Genomic DNA, 25,610 nt, shown 5'->3' with positions numbered 1-25,610 from the left:
TGGCGCAGTGGAGCTGGAGGCTTCCAGAAGAACCATATGGCTTTAAGTGAAGGAGACATGAAGGATAATCCCTACACAAACATTGATTGAAAATGCAGCAAAATGCAAATGATTCCTTGTGTTTTCTCAAATGTTTTCACCTTTTCTCCTAATTGTCCTTCTCCAGTGAGACTTCACCGAAGACTAACTGGCAAAGGACAAAGCTCTTTTTTAAATACCCCACATAAAAAGATGATCCTGCCTGGGCTTGTGCAATGCAGCTTATAAATTGAGCAGACAGTAAAGCCCTTCTTTACTCAATGTCCCCAGTCCTATTTGACCCGAGTGACCCAGATACAAGACAAGGATTATGGGGGTAAACTGTGCTTTGCAATTAATGTGAAACACTAGTTCTGCTCGACTGGAAGAGTTGCTCATTCATCTTGCTAAATTGTGGCATGGAGATTCTTCTCACAGTTTACAAGAAGTTATGCTAACTGTGCGCGCACGTAAACTTCAGTCCAAGCAACCATATTATATATATAATTGCAGTAATTAAACTCACAGTAATTAAGAACACGTCTCGTAAACAAAGTACTGCAATCAAGTTAAGCAGGAAGCTAGCGTTAGCGAAGAAGCTAACGAAGTCATTTAACACATCACAAGAATAAAACAGCAATTCATTTGATACAACTACTCAAAATACAGCCGCAAGTAGTAGAAACAGAGCGCACATCACTAAAAGCAGCAGGAAGACTGATGCTAATGCTATGCTAATGAAAACGAGGGCATCATAGACACGCAGTAACATGAAGGTGAAATACAGTTCATGAGCTTACCGCTTTACTGTGTGCGTCGTTTCGATGGCTCGAAGGCTTAGTGAACCCTCAATGGATCCAAGTCCTTCGGCAAATCCTTCTCTCCACTTCGGCATCATTGACTTGTTTGGACGAGCAAAGTTTTTCCGGGTGATAAAGATGGCGGATTTGAGAAACCGATTGGCTGCACCCATTATTACAGTGGTTCTTAACCTTTTTCCTTGTTCACACCCCATTCGATTTCACCAACCCCTAACCCTAAATGATTAATAAACAGCATTCTTTGCTGGATCGGGTGTGTCACTTCACACCATGCCCTCTATTAGAGTGTAACCTTAAATGGAAAAATGTGTTTCCAAACACTGAAATAGACTCCGCTGTTGCCATGGGCAACCTTTGGAGTCTGTCTTTGGGAAACAATCCTTCGAGATCCCTGTTAGCGCTGCATTTGTACAGCACGGCAGATACAAGATGACTTCAAATCATAGCATGCAAGTGTGTTTTGGGGCTGAAAGGAAAAAAAGCAATTGCAACATTTCATTCCTAGCCTCATTGAATTGCCTTATTCATTTCCTTTACGATCACAAAAAGGATTTCTTTTACTTTCCTCTGTCGTATCACAGCAGCCAAAAAGTCACGGACATCCATCCATCCATCCATGCATCCATCCATGCATCCATCCATGCATCCATCCATGCATCCATCCATGCATCCATCCATCCATCCATCCATCCATCCATCCATCCATCCATGCATCCATCCATCCATCCATCCATCCATCCATCCATCCATCCATCCATCCATCCATCCATGCATCCATCCATCCATCCATCCATCCATCCATCCATCCATCCATCCATCCATCCATCCATCCATCTCCCTTGTCAGCGGCAAATTAACATAGAAATTAGGGGGTTGCATTTTCGAGTTGAAATGATGCAATCACTTTCTTTCTTTGTGTCTTTCTGCTGCTGGCCGACCGGCTGGCCTGCTGCTCCTCCAGTGCAGTGGGCGTTTTGGCCCTGACAACAGCCTAATGAACGAGTTAGTGATTTATAGCACAGACGAGAATGGAGGGAAGGAAGGTGATGGGGGGAATTAAAGGATAAAGAGTGCGGGTCATTCTGTTGAAGGTCAGTCACGTAACTCTTTTTTCTTAACTGTCATCCATCGTCGCTGTTGCATGCTCGACTTAATCAACAAGGCATCATAATAGAATGTGTTGAGGGATCCAAATGAAGTTGGAGGTTGAAAGACTTAACAATCTGGAAGTGAACTTGAAAAGTCTTGAATGAAATTGTCACTTAATTGAGGAATTGCTTTTGCTTTTTGGTGTCAACAAATCATAGTGTAAGCTCTTATTGCCAAGGAAGCCCTGGAGATACTTTGTTATAGGGTGTTTTTGCGAGGATGATGGCCTTCAAAATGGACTTGTGAAAATGAAACATGCCAAGGCGAAGCATTTTTGGAAGACATTTCATTCACAGTGATTTCCCGTGCAAATGAAGTCAGCAAATGAATTTTATTGTACATTTACAAAACAAAAATGGTACAAAAAGCCAGTCAACAGACTGACAGACAAAAAATTGTAGATGAGGGACAGATAGAGGGCGAGAGAGAGAGAGAGAGAGAGAGAGAGAAATGTAATTCTACGACTGCAGCCAAGCATCCCTCAGACAACGTGAGAAGCGTGGAAGGGGCGGGATTACAATCAGACTTTACTGGGGCCTGTCTGTCTGTCTGTCTGCCTGCCTGTCTGTCTGCTGCACAGAAACAAAGGGCTACAGACCGAGACATGGCGACATTCTGCATGGGGGCAGGTCTCCCAATCAGACCAGAGCATTCTTCCAGGAGCAAGAAGAACCTGGCCATTTTGGCTTTTTCTTTTGTGCTTGATATTTTCTATTGTTTGGCCATCACCAAGAAGAGTGCAACAGTAGTTAATGCAGAAAAAGTTTCCACCCAAAACATGGGCACAATCAAAGATGAGCTTTTTTTCATTTTCAGTCCTCATAAATACAATATTAGTCTCTTTCCCTGTATCCAAAGCCAACAACACACAGGTATTTACAAATCGGATAGCTGGATTAAAAAAAACAAAAAACAAAAACTGGATAGCTCATCAACAATCAGAGAAACAAATCACTATAAAAGAAAAAAATGGAGAGTCTGCTTTTGTTCTTTCACAACAATGACATGAGTCTTATTTATAGATCACAGTGTCCACAGTTAAAAGATGATGAACAATGGAGGCATCAGCGGTCTCTTCACAGATGGATGACCTTATCTAGTTTCCTAAAAAAGACAAGACAATAAAAAGAAATAAATACATACATACATCCATTCTCTCACTTTGTTAGTGCCGGATTCTTCATTTCTGATCCATCATACGAGGAAAATGCCTCATACACATCAATGCGACCACCCGTCAAATGAAAGGGACAAACGACGGCAACACCTCGCCGTCTCCGGCCGGGCAAAAGACAGAAAACAGGAAGAAGGAGGCAACCTAAGCCAGACTTCCTGTGAAAGCACCCCAAACTTTATAGCAATGAAGCTTTCATGTTCTCAGCAAGGCGGCCATTAAGGGCTGAGGTTGACCTGGGCAATAGCAGACGTACAAGGGAGCCAGCCCTGTCTATGTGCGCCATTCCCACACCAGATGTACGTTGGGGTCAGCAGGGGCTGGCTGGCTGGCTGGCTGGCTGGGTGGCTGGTGGACTGACTGACCTAGCAGGCCGTGTTATTTTTTCTCCTTTTTCCGTACACAGGCAAGCAACTTTATGGTGATCCCTTCAAAGTTAACAGCTCCACCTCCTTTCATATTGCTTCTTGTCGTGTGTGATTGTGACTGGCAAAAGTGTGCAGCCTCACAACGACTGCTTCCCATTGAGCGCTCACACCTTGCTATGCCATCAACGACATTGGCTTGCAGGGGAGGGAGTGCCTTTCAAAAATATTCTCTCAGGCGTGTACAAATGCAATCTTCTTACTTACTGTGCAGCCTCTCTTGAGTAGTGCGATACACCCGTTTAACTCGCTCGCGGCCAAGCCAGTTCATATCTTTGACGTCTATCACCGTCAATGGCAGTGAATGAGTTAAAAGCGTTTTTAATGGATGAAATGCTTTTCAACATTTGACTGTTTTGGCGACTCCTAATCTAGCGAGTTGCTGATCTGTGTCTTATGCAGCATAACCCTACAAACTTCTCTAATGTGTGCTCATAATGAGCTGGATGCTTCAATTATTAAAGAGACATGATTGGATCCTACCTCGCTGCTTTTCCTGGCCGCGCTGATCCCCCGGGAGCCCGTGGAGCCCCGGGACGAGGAGCTTCCTGTGGTCGAGCAATTACCGGACATGTGATTCCTGGGAAGGTAACCGGCTTTACCAGCGTACAGCGTCACCTCCTCGCCATGTGCGGCTATGGAATAAAGTGAATGGGTTTTTAGTCACGGCTCTGCACCTCGGTTCAATGTTACGAAGTCATCTCTGGAAGTTACTGCTTTGACATTGAACTGTTCGCGCCATGTCAAATCATTTCACGTCCACTTGCACTCCAGATGCTTTCATGTGCAAGGTGTCAAAAGTGCAGAGTGGAAACATTAAGGCCATTGATTTTTCGCAAGCGCTAATCACAATCAGGGATGGGCCGACCCCGACGAGACGACCGACCGACCGAGTCCAGTCCATGTCAAGTTCATTTCAAAATCAACCAAAATGGTTTTACTTTCATCCGCGTGTCTTTGTCTTGAGCCTTTGCGTTTGTGGCCACCACTGTCGTACTGGCTCCTCCTCTCCAGGGAGGAGAGCGAGCCATTGGGCATTTGAGCAGCCTCCATGCACTCCTCTGGGGGTGGTTCTGGAGGCGGAGGAAGGTCTGAGGAGACAAGCACAAACAGTATACAAGTCGAGACTCAGGATTAGGATACAGCAGACAATGACAAAAACAATGGCTTTCCATTACCTCCGTGTAGTTCTCTCCTGTAAACGGAAGTCTTGGTAGGCTTTTTTTTTACACGACCTTTTTGGTTGAGTGGAGAGCATGCATCTGCTGGTGGTGCCCGGCTATGCACTAAATGAGAGCGTGAGAAAAAAAAAAAAAAATAAATCAGCATTCATGAGTTAAATGTATTTTAGTCTTCATTCCAAAATACTTATCTTCAATTCCTGCATGTGAGTTTATTTTGCGTGTGCACACTATACCGGCGGGCGTAGTCGCGTTGACGTCGTCGTCGTCGTCTTCATTGTGTCGGCAGCGCGCCGCCGCCGTGTGACTTTGGCACTGGGACGGGCCAACAACCTCCGACGAGGCGAGATGCTGTTGGCTGGACTGGGTGAGCGCTGCGCTGGGCGCCTGGGGAACTGGCACTGGAGCGCACGGTAGCCTTCTGCTGCAAAGGCGACCGACACTCCTCAGCTCAGAGCCAAACGCCAAGGATCCACCTAACGTACCGCGGGAGGTGATTTTCCTCTTGTTGCCGGCGCAGGTCACGGGATGCTCGCGTCTCCTCGTCGGGCGACGGGCTCAGCGTGGCGGTGGACCGGTGACTGTAAGAAGTCGCCGGAGAGGAGGCGGCGGCGGCGTTGTTCCCGTGGGAGTAGACGTCTTCACAGCCTTCCGTCAGGTACGTCCTCTCCGGGAGGGGAGGACACCATTCTTCTTGGTCTGAGCTGCAAGCAAAAGGAAAGGGATTGGAGAAGATGAGCAAATCATCCCATTTTTCAAGACTCACCCTATTTCCGTGTCTTCATTCTCCGGGGGCTCCAACTCCCCAAGTGGGGGAGGTGGGGGCAATGTCTCCATCCATGTTAAAGATGGCGTCTTAACAGCCTTCCCCATGGCCTTCTGCTTTGGCTTACCTAGAAAACAAGTTGCTCTTTTAGACTTGCAATCATTTGAAGATGGGAAATTTGGCCTTAGTTGATGAAATAAAATATGAATACAAATGAACGAAAACGTCTGATTGAAGAAGAGAAGAAAAAAATCCGAATAACGTTAGCATGGAAACGGAGTGACTGAATGATAAATCATTCACGTATCATTCTTACACTGCAGCAAATGGCTTTCAACACTTCAGTCTTAATTCGTGTCGGGTTACCAGGATTGATCAATAATTCTCTCAAGCATGGCAGCCACATTGAATGCTCTTTCGTCCTCACCATTACAGCGATCCGGTTGAGCGTACTGAGGCCCGGAGATGATCCAGTGTCCGTCATCTTGCTCAGCGCCGTGAAGTGGGCTTTTCCCTTGGTTTGAGAAGGGCGTGATGGTGGTGGAGGCATAGGGAGCGGTGGAGGTGAAGTTGTGAAGATCCTCGCCGCTAGCGTCGATGGTGCTGTAAATGGGCCCCTCGGTGGAGCCGCTCATGCTGCATTTCTCCGTCTGATTCAGGTAGTTGGAGATGCCGGCTTCTACGCAGCGTTGGGAGAAGAGGACCAGCTCACCATTGACCATGCACGTTTGGCTGAAAAGGCCACCTTTTGTACCATTATAGTAGCGCTCGGCCGGGTCTTGACTGCTGGTGCAGCACTGGACAGCCTCTTTACCGCTGTGGACCAAGTTGGTGGTGGGCCAAGAGTCTGCCAGCCACGGGTAGTTGCCCATGCTGCCACCCAGCACGCCTGGCCTACACACACACACATTCTGGTGTTGGACAGAACGCCATCCACCAGCGTCCAGATGGGAAGAGCGCAGCTTCACAGCAAAAACAGCACGGAAGACACATTAGGATGTCCTTATGGAGTCCCTATGAGTGAGTACCTTCCATTGTGTCCGTCCCCATGAGGAAATCCAACTAGAGAAGACAAAGAGGATGCAACTTACACGCATGCTACAAGAAGAGCAGAGCGTCATTGCGCCAAAGTGCAAGTAAGTCTGCTGCTCGCTAACTAACTAACTAACTAACTAACTAACCTGCGGCCGTGTAAGCAAAGGAAGCGGTGTAGTGGCTCAACTCCTTTCTCTTTTTGCGTCGGCAATAGATCCAGACGCTGAAGCCCATGAGGATGAGCCAGCAGGCGCCGCCGATGCCGGCGATGAACGCCGGCTGCTTGACCACGTCGCTAATCTGCTGGGCCAGACTGGCGTCGCTCTCCCCGTTGCGGTCGCTCGTCACCGACGGCTGTTCGGCTGCCGTCTCTGGGAGAAAGAAGCGGATGGAAATAATCGAGACGAGAGCAGGGGTGAGCGCGATGCCATTTTGCGGACTCACTGATGAGGACGGGCAAAGGCTGACTGCGGGTGCCCACGCCGGCGCCGGTGACGGCCGCCACCTCCACTTGGTAAAGGACGCCAGGCGTGAGGCCTTTCAGTGCCGTGGACAAGGAGTGGCCTTCCACTGTTTTGTTGATGGAGTAGCGTGTCTGGTTGCTACTGCCAGCGCTCACACACCAAACCTGTTGACAAACAAAGATGAGCCGGCATTCTTCTAATAACGTTGTACGTATGTCCGAGGTGTTTACCCTGTACTCTTGGATGATCCCGTTCTGCATGTCGCTGGGCGGAGGCTCCCATGACACGATGATGCTGGAGGTGTTGCTTTGCTTCACCGTTGCCACTGTAACAGCTCTTGGCGGGGCACTCGGCACTAAAAGGCAGAAGAAAGGCTTCGTATGGAAGACACAAAAGGCTGCACGTGACCCCAAACGGTTATTTTTAATCCAAAGTTTTTATCGAGCAATAGAAGCAAAATGTGAGCCGGAGCTAAACGTTAAAACAACATGGGGAGTATTAACCGAACCCAAAATGAGGCTGAAGAATAAGATTATACTTTGTTGATTTATGACGCTTTAGTGGAAGTCTTTCTTACCTTCTTCTGGGGTTCGAACCAGTATGGTACGGCTGTCTTTCCCCTGAAATTCGTCCAAATAAGGCCGGATCTTTATTTCATACTCAGTTCCTTTAAGCAAGCCGGTGAGTAGAGTGCTGCGCTCAGAGGGGGAATTGATGTCTTGGAGGAGCCACGTTCCTCCACTGGGGCGGTAAGAGAGACGGTAGCCTTGCACGTACTGAGATTGACGATCGACCTGGAGGAAGCAATCACACGCGCTGACCTTCCCTGGAATAATGAAAGGAGAAAACACAAAGAAAGCAAGAGTCTTACAGCCCAGGAGACTCGGATGGAGGATGTCGTCGCTCTGATGGGCTCTTGTAGTTGGACTGCCACCTCCCCCAGTTCTCTCTGCAACTGTCTGTGGTCCACTCCCTGACCGGTGGGACTCACGTCTGAACCAAACGCAGGTCGAGATTACACTCGGCGGCTTCCCCTTCAATTCCTTTCGGACTGACCTTGTGTTCGGACAGGCTCCGAGATGGGACTCGGGTCGCTCAGGCCGTAGGCGTTGACGGCTCGGACGATAAATAAGTAGACGGTGTTGGGGAGAAGGCCGGTGATGGTGTGCGTTTCCACTTTCACCATGTCCGCGACAGTTTGCCAAGTGCTGCCGGCTGATTGGCTGGAATAGATGGTGACAAAACAAATGAGCTTTCGACGCGTTCATCAAGATTTGCCGTAGGATACGCTACTGCCATTTTATTCACGTTAAATTGGCCGCCAAGGCCAATCATTGCTTAAGGCTCCTCGCATGGCGTGCGATGTAACGTTCCGCTAAAAAGATGTCACAAATGGCAAAAAGATGTGCGCTGCATTTGCGAGTGTGCGTGTTTTGCAATATTCATCCGCATCCGAGGAATGGCGAGACTTTATAAACGGGCTGTCACTTTAACATGTTCGTTAATGACGCTGCAAATTAGCGTGCTACAATGCAATTCATCTTCTGAAGCATGTTAGCATTTTGTTTCCTAACAAACGAGATGGAAAGAAAAAAAAAGGTAGAACACACCTTTGGATGAATTCACATAAGACAACTAACGGGTTGACATAAAATAAAGAGAAAATCTGTCGGTCCGACAGCTCTAGAAAAACAATAACTCCTATTTCCAGAGCAAAAAATACTCTCTAAATGTAGGAATTTGAGAACTATCAATTAAGTTCTAAATTACAAGTGCTACATTTAGAATACAATACTCCAAAAACATTCCAAGGTTTCCAACTTAGTATTACCGTACTGGTTGTTGTCAGCATTATTTGTGGAAAAGTGCGAGAACATGATTGGATTTCTAAAAGTCACCTGAAGGCTTCAACGATGTAGGAGGTGACCGCAGCTCCTCCCTCGTGAGCATTGGCTTGCCATGTCAGAGAGACACTGTTCTTGGACACATCTGTGACAATAGGTTTGTGTGGCGGACCCGGCAACTGGAAAGGCTCGGTGCTCTGAGCCACTGACGGCTCGGCGTTCTCTGTCGTTCGACAACAAATGCCGTGTTAGAAATACTTGTTGTTGTTGTTGTTTTTCTCTCATCTTAATCCGTTGCCAAGCACAGGAAGCTCACATTGGCATAGATTAGAAGCACGCAGAAATAGAAAAAGAAAAGAAATTCACCTTTGACTGTGAGCACTCCGCTCCAACTTGTCTCACCGCTGGAGCTGGCAGCCAGACAAGTGTAAACGCCAGAGTCGCTTTCCTGGCAACACAAAAGTCACAAAGTCATCGGCCGGCTTTTAACGTTCATATACTCATTAGCGGTGATGTGACAAAATGACAGAAAGCGTCGCTCGCGCTTGGTTGAACGTCGAGGAAGTTGGCAGAACATTGCGACCTAATTAACGGCCAACCCGGCGACTGCATTTGAGAGAAAGAAGAAGAAATTGCGACAACGCTCATTAATATCCATCAATAAATTGCTTTTACAGTCGACATTTTTGTCATGTATGCTTCATTCAACTTGTAAATGATTGGCTCTCCACTCTTTGCAAAAGTCAACCTTGTGCCTTTTCTGCTCCTCATCTCCAGTAATCCCTGGCTGCCAGAGCAGGAGATTTAAAAGAAGGATCAAAGACTGAATTTTAATGAGCGACCAGTTAGAAATTTCTCAGGCACCTACCTACCTGCCTGTCTTTAAAGCCGCCCGACAGCTACTTGATATTCAGTGCAAATCAAATGATCCAGTGTGCAATAAATCTAGCCGCTGGTGCACAGATGCCACATTTGTACAAGGGAGCTACACACATCCTAGAGTGAGCAAGGATGTTACCGTGAAGAACAACTGTTTTGCTTTCACCCCTTTGAAAATTGGAAAAGCTTCGTCCATTTCTTTCACCCCTTATCTTGCTTCTCTAGATCCGGCGCAATCTTTTATCCAGATCTCAAATGTCCTGAGAATTTAATTACAAGTATTAATGATGGCTAGTCATTAAAAAGGCCGCTATCAATCAGTCTCCTCCCTCCTCAAGTTGCTGCAATGCAATTGGGTGACCTCAGGTGTTGCTCCTTATCCAAGAGGGACTTGTGTGCCAAATGGATTTCATTAGCACGGAGTAGAAAAGCACAAATGATCGCTAATGGCCTTGCATAATCATGATCGTGCTGGTCACGCCTCAAGGCTGAGAATCTTTTTCTGCTCTCTCCTCTTATTCAGCGACTTATAAAAAAAGATATTTTTGAGTGCTGCTCATACAGACAAAACCAAAGACAGGGAATTATGCGAGCCTACATTTAGATCCAATGGACATACCTGAAGATTGGCAATTTGGAACGTGCCATTTTCCATCAGACGGATTCGAGCATCACTCCCTAGAATCCTTTGGCCATCTTTCTCCCACTGAATAGTGGGAGTGGGCTTCCCCATGACGTGGCAGTGGAACTGTGCCGTGGAACCCGGTGCATACGTGTGATTTGCCGGCCCTTGCCGGATGATGGGGGGAACGTGATCGGAGGGCGCTGTGGGGGGGGATTCAAAAGATGAACAACATTTGGACATTTTAGTCCTAGCCTCTAAGGTTAGCCACCTGTCTACCTACCGTGGCTTTCAGAATTTCGACATATTTATGAAAATCATCAGTCACGACCACAAACGTTTATTTGCTCCCTGAGATTCGAACCAATCCAGGATTTTTCTGGACCATGATGTGAAAAGTCCATCAAGGAGTGGTGAGAGACCAAAAGCCTCTTTGAGACAAACATATGTTGCACTTGGTATATTTGCATCGTGCCACTTGTCTACTTTGATTACATCCGAAAAGACCCCCTACTGTCTGCTCATTTGGGGGAGGGGGGGTTGTCATTTGACTTTACATCAGTGCACATTGAAAGGAGATTAAGCATTATGCCTCCAGCCCAGTGGGAGACGTTTATAGCGCAAGATCCAAAATTGAAATCTAAAAAAAAACAGAGGGGGGCGGGGGTCCAATGTATCTGTGAACCTTCAAAGTAAAATGTGTCTGCTCCATCTTCTTTCCTCAAAATCAAACAATCAACCAATTAGGGGAAACAATTGGACATGAATGTAGCAACTTGCCTATGCGCTGTTGGTTGTGCCACTCGCCTACATAGAATGGTGTGCGTGTGCGTGTGCGTGACTCACCACTTTCCACCTCTAGTAAGGCCTTTGTCAGTATGCTGCCTGCCACGCTGATGGCCTGGCAAATGTAGTAGCCAGAGTCCTCAACGCGGACGTCAACGATGGTTAGCTCACCGCTAAGCGACACCGAAAAACGCCCTTGGGAGAGTTCCTGAATGGGAAACAGCAAAATCTGGAGGAAAAACAAACGACAGGTGAATCCACGTCAGATCCGTATTCAACATCTGATGCTTATTAGCTAGTATCTGATGGATGTGTCTCCATTAGCGCGTGGATGCTCATGCTCCTAGTTTAAGCTGGCTTTTTTTTTTTTATGAAATGTTATTTATACAGTCAAGTGTAAACCTCGCTCGCCACAGCACCCACACACTCTCGTCATCTCATCTTTCAGTACATTCCAACATGTTGGAAAGCTGATCACACACTTGTGCAAAACCCACACATGGACACATTTGTACTTGTGCAAGCCTACGCACACTCGCGCTATGATGCTGAGAAAAATGATCGGAAGGTGTGTATGTGTGTGTGTGTTGAGTGCGTGGGTGAGTGTCATGCTGGTGCAATAGCACACACAGCACACAGACCAAGCAAAGAATGAAGGCCTATCAAGTTCTTCATCAGGCATATGCACCATCATTATCAAAGCTGATGCGATTTTTGAGAAGAATTGATTTGAAAATAAACATGAGCATTTCTTACCTGGCTTCCTTCTTTTTGCCAAAAGACAGCCGGTGGAGGGTTTCCTTTTGTGCCACACAGAAAGGTGACAGTGCGACCCGGTGCTGTGATCTGGTCCCGTGGCCGCACAACCATCTGAGGGGGCACTGGAGAAAAGAGGAGGAGAGAAAAGAAAAAAAAAAGCATTTTCAAATGACACCCACATGCACATGGCCATTGAGTTGAATTCATTGGAAGTGGTGTAATATACGCTTGTATGCTCTTACACTCCATTCCACATTAGATAGTCAATTCAACTTGCATTGCAAACGGCTGACAACGCACAATTGTGGGAAATAACGTAGTCGTTCCAACCCTAGTGGTTGGCTGCTAATTATAGTTCTTCCCTCAACAATTCCTCCCAAAATGATGTACTAAGTCTCACACACACACACTCTCTCAAACATACAGAAATGGCATGAAATGAGATACTCACTGGATGATCCAACTGCCATGGAAGGAGGCAAAATGGGTGGAAATGAAAAGAGAGAAGAATGAGATGATGAATGAATGAATGGGGATGTTAGACAGTACATGAAATAGACTGGACACGTGTAATGAGTTAGAGCTCCGCAAAAAGCAGTGTGTTGTTATTCTTATTGTCCTGTAGCTGCAGGCAATGACCCGCGTTCAATCTGCTTCTTCAGTCAGCTACAAATACACAATCGTGTACGTATCATATATTTATTCAGTCTGTTTTATAACCGGAATTTCTGGAATTGTGGGACAAATAAAGGAATAGGGTCAATGAAGAAACATACAAATATGTCTGACATCAACAAGCAGGCTGTGTTTGTCGTTGCAAGTACTTTTGAATGTCCTTTTCAAATGTCAGCATGTTGTCAGTGGACAAAATATTCCCTTTTCTCACGTCAAATGAGACTTTTGGCAGTTGAGTGCATCTCTTCAAGGAAGCCACTATTCTAATGTCATTTCAGTTCTTTTTCATCTCGCCTTTCTCTCTAGAGGCATGAAGAATTGAGACTTGAAAAGGAACTTAAAGCCCGACTTTCTTTCACTTGATCTCCCATCTAGTCTAAGCGAGCCGTCGGTACCCAGCGGCATAATGCTCGCTGGGCTCTTTTCGGCTCTATGCAGACGCAAAGTCTCTCTCCGTGCCATCCTCCATGACATTTGATGACAGTTTTACAGTAGATGACTTCAAACCCTGCAAAGCATGGTCATCGAAACACACACGTACGATACGTAGACAAGATTTGGTCTTACCATGGACTTGCAGGGAAGCCGCCGCCTCGGCTTTGCCGACACTGTTCTCCGACACGCACGTGTAAGTGCCCTCGTCTTGGGCCCGCACCTGCTTCAGGTGCAGACTGTTGTCGCTGCGGATCTCGTATCTGCAAACACGTCAACCCGGTGTCAATTCCAACATCGGTCGAGCAAACGTGTACGAGATTAATAAACACATTGTTTTCTGAATAGGGGGACATTTTTCTTCATATCGGACTAAATACACTAGAAGTGGATCCGATTGATTTTTGTATTTACTAATATGCACACAAAATGTGAAATCAGAAAGGGAGTCATTTACTTGGCAATAGCTTGCAAAGAGATTTTCCAGTACAATGAGTGTCTGTCTGTCTGTGTTACCTTCCTCGAGGCAACTCCCCCTCCTCTCTCCGCCAGCGAATGGTCGGAGTTGGATCGCCATGAACCTCACAAAAAAAGTCCACCGTATCGTCAGCCAACACCACTTGGTTCACCGGCTGCTTCGTGAATACCGGCCTCTCTGAAAGGAAAGACATTTTGATTGGATAAAGAGGGAGTGTCACACCTCCAACAACAAGAACCATAACAAACACAATCTGTCATTAGCACAGCACTTGAATTGGATCCCATTAGATTCTTCTCATGTGGATTAAAAAGACAAGACGCAATCACACTTCTGGATTTGTGCGATTGCTATTCTTGCAGGATCATTATCCAGACAAGGACACTAAAGCCAACTTGCTGATTTTCACTTTACTTTTGTATCATTCAAAGCAAAAAAAACCCAAAACCTAATCTACCCATGAGCTTCACGATAATCAAAGAAAGAGCCGTTAGGAGGCAGAAATAACATGGCCATTTTCGCCTTGTTTTCGACGATCAATACACACTTCCAAATCACTGGTTTGCTGAGAGCTTTGCCCAGACTAGGGGAGACGTGAAAAGAGCAAGCCAAGAAAAACGGCAACCAGCCGAGAAACATTCCACCACTGCTACGGAGAACGACAACGTACATCTTTTCCGTTAACTTTCTCAAGCTATTCAATATTCCCGTCAAAGAAGTCAATATTTAAAAAAAACAATTCTTACCAAATACTACCAGTTCAGCTGGATCGCTGTCTTTTTCTCCGACCATATTGGTGCCAACGCACACGTACATGCCAGCATCAGCTTTTCTGGTGTTGGAAATCATTAGTTTGCCCCCTCGGATCTGAAAAAGGAAATCAATACAGCCAAATGTGCAACAACGTTTGTGATCTGTATTTGGAAGCCAGACGTCCAAGTCAGCAAAGAAATTGGCTCGTTCTTTCTGCCTGGAGAACGTCAACTTACTGTGATCCTGTCATCTCGGTCGTTGACGTGGACATTATTTCTCTTCCACGAGATGGTGGGCTCAGGATGTCCTCTGGGAGGAATACACTCCATGACGGCCGGCTCACCTGCTGCCACCACCACATCGCTGGGAGTCTGGCGAAAGTCATCTCTTAGAACTGGGGAAGAAGAGAGAGAGAGAAAAAAAAAGAGACAAATTTGACACATTTTTCAAACTTTGATCCAAAAAATGATACCAAAAATATCTTTACTTCCCCTTACACAATAAACATCATCTAAATCATGTCCCACTATAGTCAGGAAAAAAAGTGTGAATCCTACTTGGATTCATTTGGGGTTCTCTTTTCCGTTACTGTCATTAATAATGAAGGGAAATAAATGATTCACTCTCATCCACACGATTCCCCCTGGCAAATTCACGTGCATAAATCCATTGCAATTCTGACAGTGGGTCGCTCCTGCGTACAAATTCAGATCAAATCAACGCCATTGACAGCGGCAAGAGAATAGAGATAGCGGAAAAGGATTGGCTCACTTCCACCTGAGTGTACATTTGGAAGGCAATGTTGCGCTTGATGCCTTCATAGCACCACGAGGCCAAAGCCACAAACGAGGCGGCCCGCCCGCCCGCCCGCCCGCAGGCTACAAGTCGGCTGGCTCTAAGCCACTCCAGGGATGCCACAAAGGAGGGAAAAACCAATGGATCACTTTCTATGACATTCCTGCCCTAAAAGCTTCCCGTCACCCGAAAGCGGGAGAACAGATGGCAAAAACGTCTCGGCGCGTCCTCCAAAAGGATTTCCCCCTGCAACTGCTGCTCTTTGATGAGAGTTGAAAATGTTGACATCAAGGCAATACGGGATGTTTAATTGATGCTTGGGGGATATCAGCATTGATTGATTGACTTACATTACAGAGATAGGAGTGGTATGAATAAGTCATCCTGATATGAAAATCTCGTCCGCATTTAAAGTTGCCAAAATATGTCATACGTGATGCTACTACTAACTCACAATATATCTGGGTGGAAATAGGGTGAAAAGTTTATTAGGTAGCGGCAATTACCCATCAGACCCTTGAGGATGCATATCAAGTACACATGCACTTTGACCTTTTCCTAAAAGCCCTTTCACAAAGCCAGAGTAATCCCCATCCGGCATGCTTTCATCAGCGTCCAGAGTAACGCACAAGGGAAAAGATAAGGATTAGGCAGGGGCCCTATTTTCAGAGCAAGCTAGCGTGAAGCGCAGTCTAACCATACGCATAGGGTGGACTTTTCTTTCTTTGAGCATGAGTGCAAACAGAAGAGGGCGTTTGCGCCGTTGTGGGAGCAAGGCACTTTCAGCCAATCAAAGTGGCTCCCGGTTTGTTTCCTTAAAATTCAGAAGGAAAGGAATCGCAAGACCTCCTCTTAAAGTTAAGGTTCAAGTTAAAAAGTTGCCGATGAGTTCAAGATGGCCGCCGTGGATCCCTGATCATGCATCTTCTATTTGTATTTGAGACAATGTGAAGGCAAAATGGAAATCACATTTCAATTGATTGCCCAGGTCTGAGTCAGGCAACTTTATATCTTTGTGAACAACGATCACTCACTAAGACGAAATGCTACACAAGCTAGCTACCGCGTGATCTAGCAATAGGTGAAAAACACCAAGGCCAACCAAGGCTTCATTTGAACATTTGATTGGATTTTAAAAATCACATCTGGGGTGAGCTGCTGCTGCTCACTTGTAATTAAAAGAGCTTTATTGCTGTTTGCGTTGCTCTAAGGACGGCGCGTCCATACTTGACAGCAGCCCCCAACGCCCCAACGCATAAATATTCATACGGGAGATAGAGAATGAACCGCGGTCCCTTTGCTGGGAGGGGGCGGGGTATCAAGGAAAGGAAAGAAAAGAAAGATCTGGGCAGATATTGCTGGTCATGTGTTCTCTCCCAAAAGCAAGCAACCTTCTTCAGCGTAAGGCCACATGATCAAATGTTGCCTTTTTGCTCCCTCCCTATTGTTCCATGCTCATGGCTGCTTAGATGCACACAAGCATGTCATCTGTGTTCTCTCCAGGCAATATAGTACACGCTCAGGGTCCCAACAGAGGCCCCGTCTGGAGCTGCTCATTATCCCGAGTGGACCCCCTCTGATCCCTATCAGCACTGTGATGAAACGGGCCCACACAGGATATTGGCCGAGGGAGTGGTTTGTTGATCGGACAGATGTCGGCACTTTCACCCTGCCTTTCCGCTACATCAAATATCATTGTTGTTGTTTATTGTTGATTTATTTCAATCGCGGGTATCTATTACATCTCTCTATTTATTGATGTATTTCATTCAGAATGCATTGCTACTACTATTAGGACAGAGTCACTTTATGGCAATGTTGCCAACAATCAACAGATAACGTCTCTCCTCTTGTGACAGAAAGAAACCGCCGTTCAAATGAAATGACCTCGTCCGTCCAGTCCGTTTGCTCCAGAGGCTCATCCCCAGAGGCTCGTACGTTAACCATTAACACCACAGCTGGACAGACAGACAGACAGACAGAAAATACACGCAGCGCAAAAGCTTATTTCTCCCGGAAGACTTGTCGAAATGGAATTATTTGCCACCGGGCTCAGATAAGGCTGAAATGAAATCTCCAAGTCAGTGTGATGCATTGCAAACAGATGTTAAGCCTGCGATTAGCATAGATAAAACACTTAGCGCAACCTCATCATCGTCAGGCAAACGTTCAATTGAATTTTCATGCCATGCTCAGATCCTGTTTACAATGTTGAATCACTGCGGCTTGACTTTTGGAAATTGAATTCATGTGAGATATTGCCACACAGAAGTGGGCGATGATGAGGTTATCTATCAAGGTGTGATGTTTCATGGCGCTCGTAAATAGCGAGGCCTTGCTCCACAGAGAGGCGTTCTGTCACATCCGGAGGGCTGAGAAAGGGGAGGGGAGGGGCGGGCTTGGGGAAGATGGCGAGATGGAGCTTGGGCTTATTTGGCAGCAGCACAGACTGCAGTCTGTTTTTTTTCTTCTCCACTCATAATAATATAGTATGTCAAAGCGAGGTTGGCAAAGTAACGCATGCACGGCCACCGCTATGGAGCGCAATAAAAACAATGGCAGCCCTTCCTTCAACCTTCACTAAAGCAGAGGGCCCCTTCACAGGGGTGGTCCACGCTCCTGTGTGTGGTCAGCTAATAAAGCAATTGTCTGGCCTTGAAAAGAGGATTACTTTCATCTGGAAAGAGCGGATGTCGTGTGCCCCATAGCATCGGGCTAAGAGGGTCAGTGTCGATTGCCAAAAAGATCTATTGTGAGGCAAATGACTCCCACCTTGTCTCCTTGCTGCCCTCAGCCTTCTGGAAAGCTATAGAAGCACTGCTTCAATAAATACAAAAATCATTCATTTCAAAATAATAATTAAAAAAATAATAGTAACGATACTATAATGATGATAATAATTTTTTTTTTTGTTTACATTGCCTGCAAAAAACAAAGACACTCCCGCCGCTTCTGCCCTTTTTCGTCTTTGTGCAACGTCACACATTTAGAATGAAGACTAAGGGGCTGGAGGAAGGACAACGGTTTTCATTTTCCACGCGCTCACCAAAGGCCCAAAACATATGGATCTTGGAGGAGAAATCCATTTCGCTCCAGTTGAATGAAACAACTGGCTGACCTTTTCTAAGTCTTAAGGTGGCTGACCGTTTCATTGACAAATGAATCCTCGACAAATACGCACAGCCAAAAATCAATAAGCATTTTGCACAATTGTTTGCCCACACTTACAATATTTCATTGTGTTCAGTCAGTAGGAAAAAAAGCAGGACAAATGACTCTCTGCTCATGTTCCTTACGAGAGAAACCTCAGTGAGACATTTGAATAGAGAAACAAAAAGTAAGACAAAATAAAGCGCAATGTTTTCATTCTATTATGAAAACATATCAAATAATATAGTTATTCGGTGAGGAGCTCCTGTGCATATGATTGGACTAGAAACGAGCAGTTCTTTAGCGTGTCTGACAGTGCAGCTCAGAGAGATAATGAGGATCAGTTGGAGCAATTGTTCTCCGCAGCCCCTGTGGCAGGCACACTGCCGTGTGTCCTTTGGGGGGGAGGAGAAGGTTAAACCTCACACCCGCCACCTGTTGTAGAAAGAAGCAAGCCCCACCAGATCCACCCGACCGACCCCCGAGTTCCTCTCTCTTTGGCCCAGGTCCAGATCATGCAAAAGGGGGGTTAAGCTCGTGGCCTCGCTTCGGCCATCTGATGGCCCTCTTTTAAACCTGTACGAGCCACCATATGAAGCTGTAATCCTATTAGTCAAGCATGAAAACACATCTTGCAGAAAGATATTTTTAAAGGCGCACACAAGTCATAGGAGAACTATTAAAAATAAAAAAGGACTTATTTTCTGTACTGGTCAACTTAATGTGCATGCAGCGGTGCGTGATGGTCGGTCAAAAAAAACAACAAAAACAAACATACCAGAATGCATTGCTCTGAATGGCGTGCAAGGAAGCTATTCCACAGCCTCTTTAAAAGAGATAAAGTCAAATGAAGATTGTCCAGTGTGTTTCTCATTGAGTTGGCCAAAGCAAATATCAAAAGTGGCTTTTGGCTGGCTGGCAAGTGTGGCATTTGAAAAATCAATTAACATCTGTTCTGAAGAAGCTGCCAATGAGCAGTGACCTGCATTCCTCCTCCTCCGGAACATTTTCCAGCAATACAGCAGCAGCAAGAGCTATTATGTTCTTTTTTTTTCTCCCCCCTGAGACAAAGCTGTCTACCATGGAGTGAAGTCACGGAGCCCCGGCCGGACACAACATGACAGAGGTCGCACTCTGTCAGATATACACAGACAGACTATGTGGGCTATTGTTTGGGTCCTTGGGGTTCAAGCTGTCAGGAGACGTGATCCCGAGGTCAGGGGTGGCATTCTGAGTGATGATTATAAGACACCACAGTGAAAACTGCTTTGGCAAGCTAAGCTAACCTTGTACCTTGTCATCTCCAAGCCATATGTTTCCAATAGATGTTGCTTCACACATCATTAAAACTAAATCCCATTTGTCAGAGCACTCGCTTACTCACTTGCCACTTCCAGAGATGCATTGCGACTGAGCGCCTCCCCCAGGTAGTTGCGCGCCACGCACACATAGATCCCTTCATCGGGTTTGCTCCGCCGCCCGTGTACAATTCGGAGGAAGAAGAGGGAACCGCTGGGTAGGAGCATCCTGTGAGAGCGAGGGTCCTCGCGGTCCGTCTCCACACGCTCCCCATCTTTGTACCATTCCACCATGGGAGTGGGACGCCCCTCGGCTTTACAGTTGAGGGTGGCCGGCTCCCCCTTGGAGACAATCAAATCAGATGGATGCTCGACGATTCGCGGAGCAGCATCCTCTAACCTGGGTCGAGATCCTGCAACAAGGAAAACACACGCGCACACATAGGTGTCATCACACACAATAGAAATGGATTCTGTTCACTGTTGCCCTGCAGGGAATATGAAATCCAGCGCCCACTGAGAAAGAGAAATGTCATTGCCAAATTTCACATCGGAATAGTGGCTAGAAATAGTCTGCTCAACCTGTGCTGTTTGTTGTTTTACAGCTTCGTTGCCTCATCAGAAGCCAAAGTCCTCCTCAAGGTTTCCCCCAAAAGCCATGGGAATTGATTTGCAAATTCCGTGTTCACAGTTAAATTGGCAGGCTTGTACATTCATTTTTTTTTTTTGCTGCAGCCACCGAGTCGAGTCCTTGACCCTGCAGGCATGGCAAAAAGAGCCACTTACATGAGAATACAAAGCACTGGGCAAGCCAGCGGGTGTGCATTGCTAAGCATCTCAATGGGTAGGAGCAACTACGCCAAAGGAAATTGCCTCTTTATTATGCATCTTTGAGGGCCATCCACAGCTTTGTGCACATGTAAATGTGGTACCACAAGTCCATCTTTTCAACTCAAGCTTTCCATACAGTAGGTCTTGTTCATTATGCTAGTTGGCTGTATGCTTAGCCTCCCTCAGTATGGCTGTCAAGGTTTGGTGTGAGCTGTTTGATCTGGTTACTGGCTTGTTTGGGCGGGCGGGGGGAAGTCGTCCCACAGTTATTGCAGTAGAGAGCATGGCAAACAAAGTCTGTCCAAGGCCATGAGGGGAGAGACAACCGTGTTGACTGATGCTAACAGTCACCTTACTTGGTTGGGCAAACACTTGGCTCCACTTGTCGGGCCTTGGAATGGGCCTTGTGACTTGGCAACACTTCCTGTCAATGCATTTGCATGTGGCTCTTCAATCCCTCTATTGCAGTCGGAGTAGTTACGTTTTATCTTGGACATGCTAAAAAAAAAACAAAGCGTGCATAAACTTGGACTTCAAATCAGTAAGCTATGTCTCCATTGCAGCAGCAAATAGAATTATTCCATCATTCCTTTCAGGTCGAATCAATGATTGCAGTTGTAATTGGTGTCAATGGCTGCCTACACTGCATATTTAGCAGTCAATGGGAAAGATGGCACTACTGTCATTGTTTGTGCAGAGGAGGATGTGACAACTCGTCCTGGGCCTAGTCATATAAATGAGCAAAAGTGACTCCCACCCATGTCACATTTCAATGGGGAGCAGATGCCGGTCCGAGTCTTCGATCCCTTGGGTCGGCCAGCTCGGTCCCCTGGCAGGGCTGCACATGGGCTAATCATATGTCTGATGGTTGAAGTGTCCTTTTAAATAACATCAGTTTTGCTTCAGTAATAAAGATGAACATAAAAAACTTGTTCTGTTTACACATGGTACTTTTCATGTGCATTGCCAAAAATAGAAGCAAACAAATGACATTCCATATAAGAGGAAACCTGAGAGTGACTTTTTCCACCTATATGTTGATGAATTCAAATCCGCTTTTGAATTTTAGATGGTAGCTGATGATGTGAGGCGCATCGGTGCAAACGAACGCAAAACTCAACTTACCATAAGCCAAACTCCAGAATGGACATAAAAGCAGTAGGGTTAGTCGATACTCCATGATACACCCACCGGAACGTTTGATAGGTTGGGGAAAGGACAAATCCAAGGCTGTTAAATGAAGTCTCCATAAATAGAGTCCAACTCCACAGGTAGCACCATAGCCGCTGCTCTAATCAAAATCAGACTTTCCACATCCCAAGGTAACTTTTCCAACACTCGCGAGGGAGCGAGCGAGCGAACGGTCCAGTCGCAGCCAGGTCATGACAGAGCAGCCATCCATTTATCCATCCATCCATCCATCCATGCATCCAGGCAGCCAGCCAGCCGGCCAGCAGGCAGCGAGCCGTCGACGTTCTCTCGTGTCCGGTGCCTGAGACAAACTGGCTGGCTGGAGTGTCCGCAAAATGCTTACAAGAAAACAAGAGCGTGCGGAAATTGTTTCCGGTATAATTTTCAAAATAAAGTGTCATTCCACATGAACATAAAACACTGTCCTTCACGCGCGAATCTTTCTCTTAGCCGGCGAGACGAATGTTCTTTCTATTTTTGGAAACTTTAGAAAATGTGAATTTTTAAAAGAGACGGCCGCCAAGTGCTGTTTTACGTTGAAGACTTGGCCATCGCTTTACGTGCGGCACGCTTGACTTCTGGTGCTGCAATTCTTAAAGGGCCAGCTTGCAGAAACACGGGAAGGAAGAACACATTGCGCATCCATCCATTCATTATCTCCAAGAGCTTATCTGACAAAAAGAAGACTCTGAATGCAAATTTTCATTATACATGAAGTACTTTTTGATTGTGCTGAACGTGGTGCTATTTCTACAAACCATGCAGTGGGAACAAATGGTACAGCACTAAGAGACAAAAAGACACTCCGCACACTGAGTGCAAAATGGCCCTATTTATCTGCGTGTATGCTTGCCGGCCGGCCGGCCGGCTCTTGATGAAAAGCGAAAAGCAATATCACATGTGCCAAGAGATATGGCAAGCTGCAGCCAATGAGTCCTGACACATCAAGAGTCACAATCGGGCATGAAGCAATAAGGCCAGATTGGCTTTGAGGGCCGTTGAGGGGAGTCAATATTAGGGGTTACACAAACCTGGTAAACATGCAGCTCTTGACATGAATAAAAAGGCAATGGATTGTTCCACGCCTGGATATCAAACACACTGCAGGCTAAAAAGGACTGAACGCGCCATTGCGGACTCTATTTTCGAACAAGAGAGAAATCAGGGAGCACGCAGAACACCCCAGATGGTTGTTTCATATTTTATGCATGTACGTGTTTAAATTTAATTGGTGAAACTGATGAACTGAGCATTGATTGAATAAAACATGATGAAGCTCTCGCACTGTACGAGCGAGCGAGCTTCCACTGGGCTGTGACTGATGATTCTACTTTACTGCCTTTGTCAAATATTTGCCATTGCTGTCGGTGATATCAAGTACCCCACAAATTTAGACTCATTATCCAGTTTAGCAAGTGAATTACAATGACAAGCCATCAGTGAGTTTTGGCGCAGTGCGGTAGCTGAGTAATAGATGACATGCCATCTCTATTAAATTGCCTGATGGCTTCTGCTTTAATGCACTTCCAGCTCGACTTTTGTGGGAAACGTATTCCATCATATAAACGCACTTCAATGTGAAACAGAAATTCTTCTGGATCCTCCCTCCCTTTTGTACTGTGCGTCTCAGTGAGGTTGGGTAGCAGCCAATCTAATTGAAAGGCAGATCAATAAACAGCTAGATTGTCATCTCATCGCGCCATTCAATTAATCCATAATAGGGGGCCTAGACACCAGTTGTGGCTCTGTATGAATAATATGTGTTTTGATGGTGGAAATAAAATATCAAATAAAATGTTGTGAAATATTAAACATGTTTCCATAACAAATGGAAGTAGGTATGAGTGAACGCACCCAGTCAGTATCAGACTATCTGGATTCCCATCACTGTTGTACAAGCAATCATTATAGCTGGTTTCGAAACAGGAAGGAAATGAGTCTGGAGATAAGAAGCTGGACATTTTTCTCGTCAACACCATAGTATGGACAAATGACATCTCCAAATACGTCCTACTATTTATTTATATTTACACATGAAAGCATTTCCATTCCGTCATTCCACACATTGTTCACGCGTGTATTCTGGCAAAGGAATCTTCTGTAAAATAGCCATCCACTCTGGCTGAGTCAGAACAGCACAACGGGTCAGCAAAGACATGTGCTTTGGGACCTGCTCTGTAATTTAGCTGGCGAGCCGCTCTGTGGAGCTCCCATCCTTGGTGATGAAATGACTCTTGCAATTTTCCAAGTGTGCACTGAGGCTCTGGGGAGGAGGAGGAGGAGGAGGAGGAGGAGGAGGGTTAGCGAGCGGCTGCAATTACCGCCTTCCCTCCAAGCTCCAACACACGAGCAATGACAAAGCTGCCGGAAAATGCTCTCCTCTGCACTGCATTCAACAGACTTCATTCAGGCCGCCGCCGCCACTCACCTGGCGTTCACATGAAGCCCTCGCCTTCCTTTTCAACTATGCTACGTGACAGCAAGCATTCCAGCGTGCCATGTCTGAAAATGCGTTACTGTCAGGAATGACATTAGCGACAAGTAAACAAACAGGCAGAGTCTCTAGGGGGTGCATATGTATATATATTCACGCTATTTTTTTCCTCTTGATCTGTATATGATGCATCTTTATGATTATATGTTGTTATTGTGAAATTCATTTGTTAGAATGTTTTCTGAATATTGATGGCCAGACATATTGAAATAAAACAACCATTCCAAACTTTACACACAAGCACTTACACCCACCACATACTATTTGACATTTTTGTATGCATGGTTCAAATATCAAGGCAATCTTATGATTCATGCTCTATTTGGAGCAAAAAAATGATGTTTTCCAGGGCAGAGCTGTTGTCTCTGGTGAACTGAAAACGGAAACATAATCCTTCTTTCAATATAGGTAGTCAGCTGATTTATTTTGGAAAAAACATCTAATAAAGATATGTTCTCCTTTGCCTGACACAGCACGATACTGATCTGGTCGAGTAGACATTTTCTAACAATAGCTGTTGTATCTCCCACCGACCGGCAAAGCAAAAAAAGAAATGGCCTTTCTACCCAGAAATAAGTATTGGAAAAGCAACTGCATTTTGTTCCAATTTTTTAACAGTGCTGCTTGAAAGTTGTGCAGCTGGAAAAGTAGCAAGTAGGGCATATCTTTCCTGGTCCTATAGAATCTCGTACGCTGCTCAACTATGAACACTCCCTGAAGGTCCCTCAAGGATATTTCTGTTTTTAAACTCGGTTTGATTCCAGACCTTGAGGCAGTCTCCTTCATGACTCTTCTCCCTCCCTGTCTGTCTGTCTGGTGTGAAGAGCGAGCCTGGTGAAAAGTGGCACCATCTCAAGCCTCTTTGCTAGCTGTCAGGGTTAAGCTTCACTACCCTGAGGGCAAAATGTGAGATGATTGGCGAGAGCCTCCATCCATACTCTTGTGAGAGGTCAGGGAGAGAAAAGGTCTGAACATTCCAAAAGGCTTTGGAACCTCATAGGGCCCGCAGGGACACTCATTCATGTCACTGATACTGAGGCTCCTTTCTTTTCTCTTTTTTTTAATTATATTGTATCCTGTGAATATAATAAATAAATAAATAAATAAATAAATAAATAAATAAATAAATAAATAAATAAATAAATAAATAAATAAATAAATAAATAAATAAATAAATAAATAAATAAATAAATAAATAAATAAATAAATAAATAAATAAATAAATAAATAAATAGTAGAGGAGGTTGAGACCTGCTTTTTGGTGCCCAAATCACAAGCTGAGTGACAGTGGGAATCCATGTCCCCAAAACAAGATGAATACCAAAACACACTAAGCCATGCACACACACACACACACACTTGTGCACACCTTTCATCAGAGCTGCATGACCCCTTGCTTCTTTTTCTCCCCTTCTTGTAAAAGATGGCTTTATCCCCATGAGAGCAAGGCCAGTTCTTGTCAGTAGGCAACTCCAGCTGATGATTTCAGCATCCTGTAGTGCAAGGCATTTGAATCCCTTATTCCGAGAAAAAGGATTGCTGGATGATTTGGTTTCAGCTCTGCAGCTGCAACAAAGCCACCTTACCTGA

General features: G+C 45.6%; 1 protein-coding gene across 3 annotated transcripts; it reads right to left on the bottom strand.

Annotated features, from left to right (window-relative positions):
• Nucleotides 1-2,300: 2,300 nt before the first annotated feature.
• Nucleotides 2,301-21,845, bottom strand: robo3 (roundabout, axon guidance receptor, homolog 3 (Drosophila)). 3 transcript variants are annotated; one of them, XM_061300237.1, is made up of 29 exons: nucleotides 21,461-21,845; nucleotides 19,905-19,917; nucleotides 19,591-19,846; nucleotides 14,498-14,655; nucleotides 14,255-14,375; nucleotides 13,547-13,685; nucleotides 13,166-13,293; nucleotides 12,375-12,386; nucleotides 11,921-12,045; nucleotides 11,225-11,393; nucleotides 10,376-10,581; nucleotides 9,244-9,325; nucleotides 8,932-9,100; nucleotides 8,090-8,256; nucleotides 7,905-8,026; nucleotides 7,611-7,827; nucleotides 7,264-7,388; nucleotides 7,014-7,197; nucleotides 6,716-6,940; nucleotides 6,563-6,596; nucleotides 6,289-6,428; nucleotides 5,962-6,213; nucleotides 5,535-5,661; nucleotides 5,254-5,472; nucleotides 5,005-5,192; nucleotides 4,766-4,873; nucleotides 4,529-4,678; nucleotides 4,071-4,222; nucleotides 2,301-3,092 (listed from the first exon to the last, which is right to left on the bottom strand). In XM_061300237.1, the coding sequence occupies exons 1-29, from the start codon at nucleotides 21,583-21,585 to the stop codon at nucleotides 3,081-3,083; spliced, it is 4,125 nt and encodes a 1,374-aa protein (XP_061156221.1). In that variant the 5' UTR covers nucleotides 21,586-21,845; the 3' UTR covers nucleotides 2,301-3,080. The 3 variants fall into 3 exon arrangements, with proteins under 3 accessions (XP_061156221.1, XP_061156222.1, XP_061156223.1); XM_061300238.1 differs by having other exon boundaries at nucleotides 5,005-5,189; XM_061300239.1 differs by lacking the exon at nucleotides 12,375-12,386.
• Nucleotides 21,846-25,610: the final 3,765 nt, after the last annotated feature.

Source organism: Syngnathus typhle, linkage group LG15, assembly GCF_033458585.1.
Source record: "Syngnathus typhle isolate RoL2023-S1 ecotype Sweden linkage group LG15, RoL_Styp_1.0, whole genome shotgun sequence".
Lineage (NCBI taxonomy): Eukaryota > Metazoa > Chordata > Actinopteri > Syngnathiformes > Syngnathidae > Syngnathus > Syngnathus typhle.
This window is presented reverse-complemented; position numbering and strand designations above follow the sequence as displayed.

Excerpts from the sequence above, each read along its gene's own strand:
- robo3 (XM_061300237.1), bottom strand. The coding sequence starts at position 21,585 with ATGGAGACTTCATTTAACAGCCTTGGATTTGTCCTTTCCCCAACCTAT. Across the intron at positions 6,597-6,715 it reads CTTTGCTTACACGGCCGCAG|TTGGATTTCCTCATGGGGAC; the intron begins GTTAGTTAGTTA and ends TGTCTTCTCTAG. Across the intron at positions 4,679-4,765 it reads CAGGAGAGAACTACACGGAG|ACCTTCCTCCGCCTCCAGAA; the intron begins GTAATGGAAAGC and ends TTGTCTCCTCAG.